This window comes from Engraulis encrasicolus, chromosome 15 (genome assembly GCF_034702125.1).
Source record: "Engraulis encrasicolus isolate BLACKSEA-1 chromosome 15, IST_EnEncr_1.0, whole genome shotgun sequence".
Classification (NCBI taxonomy): Eukaryota; Metazoa; Chordata; class Actinopteri; order Clupeiformes; family Engraulidae; genus Engraulis; species Engraulis encrasicolus.
Window position 1 is genome coordinate 30,511,945 of NC_085871.1, and position 5,000 is coordinate 30,516,944.

At 42.9% G+C, this 5,000-nt stretch overlaps 1 protein-coding gene across 15 annotated transcripts in view; it reads right to left on the reverse strand.

Moving 5' to 3' along the window:
* Positions 1-236: 236 nt before the first annotated feature.
* foxp2 (forkhead box P2) overlaps positions 237-5,000 on the reverse strand; it is a 282,865-nt gene continuing 278,101 nt past the window's right edge. For all 15 annotated transcript variants that reach the window (XM_063217362.1, XM_063217375.1, XM_063217374.1 and 12 more), the window contains one exon: positions 237-3,176. In XM_063217362.1, coding sequence (XP_063073432.1) covers positions 3,032-3,176 — 145 coding nt within the window. In that variant the 3' untranslated portion in view covers positions 237-3,031. The remainder of the gene's footprint in view (positions 3,177-5,000) is intronic.

A 5,000-nucleotide genomic window follows, 5' to 3' on the forward strand; every position in this document is an offset into this window, starting at 1 on the left:
TGTGTGTGCGTGCGTGTGTGCGTGTGTGCGTGTGCGTGTCTATGTGTGTGTGTGTGTGTGTGTGTGTGTGTGTGTGTGTGTGCGTGTGCGTGTCTGTGTGTGTGTGTGTGTGTGTGTGTGTGTGTGTGTGTGTGTGTGTGTGTGTGTGTGTGTGTGTGTGTGTGTGTGTGTGTGTGTATGCACGTGTGTCTATGTGCGTGTTTGTGTTTGTGCGTGCACAAAATAGATGTTTGCCTGTTGCACCACACTGAAAATGAATTAAATGTGTACAATGGTACTTCCCGATACATTTAGACACACATTAATATTGTAAATACGATACAAGCATTTTAGTTTGTAGACACCCTTCTGCATTGGTAGTTGGCTATTCATGTTGACCAGGAAAGCCAGCACACTAAACACACAAACAGGACGACACATAGAAAGAAGAAAAAAAACCCATAAAAGACAACACAGGATTTGACGTAAACACACAAGTGAAAAATAGGAGAACCCAATAGAAAAATAAATAAAAAAGGCAAAACATATCAAACCGGACTGCATGGGAGTTGTTGCTCTGATGCACAGTTGAAGCAGTTCTATCGCGCATACGTACGTAGAGGCAGAATTTGTGTTACTTTGGTTTGACTGAAGAGACGTGAGTGTTAAAGCAACGTGCACTTTTCTAGATGACATTTGCCACCATGAGGCCATAAACACACTCCCCGAATAAAACCACACACCAGCTTGTTCCCGCACCTTGACAGTGACATGTGAGGGATACAATGCTCACGGTGTGTGTATGCTTGACTGGTCGGCATGCACAGACATAGCTGCTGTTTTGGGCTATGGTGCAAAAATCACCTAGAAAAGCTTGTTAGTTTTTTTTTATTATTATTTTTCCTCTAGATCCCTCTCTATGATGGCTATTATTACTTGCCTTACACAATGACCAAGCCACATTGTCTTACCACAACTCCAGAAAATTGAGTTTTTTGGCTTATCTAGATATCATAAAATGTTTGGTTATAATGTTTGTTTTTTTTCGGTTTCGGTTTTGCGATCGGCCAGCACTACGCTGACAGACGGAGTGGCGGAATACAGACATGACAGTTCATGGACAGTCCCACAGAACACGTACACATTCACTAGGAAAAAAGGTCAACACTATGGCAACACAAGTCATTTAAAAAATAAAATATAAAGTCATTTAAAAAACAAAAAAAAAGAAAACAAAAAATACAGAAAACAATATCTCCCACAGCAACAACATCAACAACAACAACAATGTATTTTTCTGTACTTCCACTGATACACAAATATTAGTTTTGGTCATGATCCACTTTATAGCTGCTGCTCAATGCTTTCCCAATATGTACCTTCGGTTAAACGACCACAATTTACCCCTTCCCGTAACACACACAATGTAACTCCCACCCCGGAAAAAAGTGGACTTGCTACGACTCACCAAATTATACATTTAAAATCGGCTTCTTTTGTCCGAAAAAATCTTTGTACAGGGTATTAGACAATCCCAGAGGTTCATCGAAGGTAGTTAGCAGACAAACAAAAATAAACAAATAATAAAAGAAAAACATAAAAAGCTTCTCTTTGTACTAGTTTAAAGTTACAGAGAGGATGCCGGGTGTTAACCGGATAACCTCCTGTCTAAATCTATTGGCCATTGATAGTGTAGGCTTTGGTTTGCAGCTGTTGCCCGTGACGGTATGCAGGTAGACAAAGCTATTCCAAAGAGGAGGTAAAAGACAACGGTATAGAAGAATACGCAGAAATGCATCACTTAGCCATTTTTTTTCTCAGCTTCATTTTTTTTTCTTCTTCTTCTAGTAGTGTGGTACTCACAAACTGTTACATCTTCACTTATCACACGTCACGTCCCAGCACAAAGATAGAGACCTACTTTTTTCCATTCAATTCTTTTCTTGTCTTTTTTGGACAGCTGCAACAGTCTTGAAACCGTGAGGTTCTTTCTTTGATGGGAATTTACAGTTGGTGTTTCTTTTATATAATTCAATGACAATAAATGAAAAGCATGGTTGAGGAAGATCATTAAACCCAAAATAATAATAATAATAATAATAATAATAATAATAATAATAATAATAATAATAATAATAATAATAATAATACAAAATATGAAACACTTTTAAACATTCTAAAGCAACATACAGGCAGTGACATTAAAATCTGATACTACTTCTGTGCAAATGAGAACAGAACAACAATATGAATTGAACCAGCAATTGTCCATAACATCAATAGCTACTGTGGATGGGATATTCACAAACATAAAATGTCTTCTTTTTTGGCAGTACATGAGACCGTAATTTTTACACAAGTCAGGCTCAGTTGCTTGGAATTCTTTGAGTCTTTGAGTTTTTTTTGTTTGGATTTTTTAACGTCCGCTCCACTTATGGGACTGCGTTTTTTTTTTTTTTTAGTTGGTTGGTTTTTGTTTGTTCATTCGCTTCTTCATCCAGACATGATCCAAGCTGCTTGCTCGATAGAGGGTGAGAGAAAGAGAAATGTAGGGACACAGAGAAAGAACGATAGAGAGACGGAAATAAACAAGTCTATGTTATCTTTGTAGTGTGAGTAGAGTCGTTTGTTTTTGTTTCACTTTCGTTTTGTTTTGTCTGCTTTTCATGCAGTTTTGTTTTGTGTTCTCCCCCAAAACAACCAGACATCTCATGCTGGTTTTGGAGAATCCCAAAGGCTTCAACACAGAGTTTCTTTGGGCGGTGTGTGTGTGTGTGTTTCTTCTCCCCATACACATGCTCAATAAATAGTCAGACCTCCATACACACACACACACACACACACACACACACTCCTTGGGCTTGGTTTAGTAGCAGAGTGGTTTTGTAGACAGGAAAGGGAAAGAGGGTCGGCGTCTTTCTTATGGGGCGTGGTCTTGTGGTAAGATCTGTTCGCTCAGACGACAGTATGGGTGTGGTTTTCTGAAGTAGTGGGATGCGGTAGTTTGGTTGGTTGGTTGTTTCTTTTTTTTTTTAGAGGAAGGCGGAACTTGTCACTCCAGGTCCTCTGATAGGTTGCCCTCCTCCAGCTCACGGTCGTCGTCCAGCTCGGGGCTGTGATTGGCCGTCGTCACGAGTGACATGGGAAGGTCATCGTCGTCCATGTTGAGCGGCTCTTCCTTGACGTGGATGGAGGGCCTGCAGCAGAGAAGGACGAGAGAATAGGTCAAAGGTCAGCAAAGAACACTTCCCATGATGCATTTCACTTCTACATCCTCGACTTCATATCTTTATTTTATTGATTAAAAATTAAAAATTAAAATTAAAATCAAATTACTCTTTTAATTTACTTCAAATGTAAATTCCTTCAGGGTCTGTCACTTTCTGTCCTATTCCTCTGTTTTTCTCTCCTACTGTTTTTCTCATCTCCATCCTTATCTGTTGGTGTCCATTTATCATCCCCCCACCCTCTTGCTCTCTCCTTTGTGTGTGTGTAGAGCAGCACTACATCCTCTAATAAATATCTGAGTAGTTTGCTCGGCGGCGTCGTGCCTGTCAGATAAGAGGCCCCGTGTCACGCTTCTGTTTGTTAAAGGTAATTAGAGTGCAGACATGGGCGCAGATATCACCGACAGGATTTACACACACACACACACACACACACACACACACACACACACACACACACACACACACACACACAAGCATGCACACGCACACGCACACGCACACGCACACACACACACACAAGCATGCACACGCACACGCACACGCACACGCATACACATACACACACACACACACAAGCATGCACACGCACACGCACACGCACACACACACAAACACACACGTATAGATATCCACAACATCACAACGGGCTATATTTTACACAAGGCTTGCCACACTAGCACGCACATATGTGAGTGTGTGTTGGTGTGAAACTCCAACTGGGCTGGAGGAGCATTTCCATATGTATATTTAAAACCCTTAAATGCAATCACACATTACTTTGGGCATACACGCGATACATTCAGTGTGTGTGTGTGTGTGTGTGTGTGTGTGTGTGTGTGTGTGTGTGTGTGTGTGTGTGTGTGTGTGTGTGTGTGTGTGTGTGTGTGTGTGTGTGTGTGTGTTTGTGCAAGTGTGTGTGTGTCTGTTTATATTAAAGTGATAGTATACATGCATGTATATTTTATCTTGTTAATAGAAATTGACCCCCCCACACACCTCCACACCCATTTGCATTCCCTCACCCCTGTCACACCCACAGGCACACAGTTACACGAACACACACAAACACACACACACACACACACACACACACACACACACACACACACACACACACACACACACACACACACACACACACACACACACACACACACACACACACACACACACACACACGCGCGCGCGCACACACACAGAAACTCTCCACAACGCCTCAAACAACACTCTCCATCTTCGGCAGCGGCGTCGGAGTCCTCCAGAGAAGAGCCGACAGACAGGCAGCAGGGTACATTAATCAACCCCAGCCTCGACACCTCCTGATCGGGCACGCCAGCCCCACGCCCTCCCCCTCCCCCTCCCCCTCTCCCTCTCCTCCACCACCTCCACCCATCTTCTCTCCACCCCACTCTATCCCCAAAGCCCTCTAATGGATGAATTAATGGTCGCTCCTATCTGCAGCCTCTGTCAATAACACGGTAATGCTGTGTGAGTGTGGTGCAGAGGGGACACAACCGGGAAAGCAAACGGGGTGAAAGCAACCGGGGTGAATGCAATGCAATGCACCCCGAAATATTACGGGGGCACCCCATTTAACACTGAATGGGGAACCCATTTGCCTTTTGAGAGAGCGAGAGGGAGAGAGAGAATGAGAGAGAGAGAGAGAGAGAGAGAGAGAGAGAGAGAGAGAGAGAGAGGGGATGAGAAAGCATGAGAGCGAGATTGCGGTTGTGCTTGGAGTTGGAGTAGAGCACTAACAGGAATAATAGGACTGTCACAGACAAACAAGGC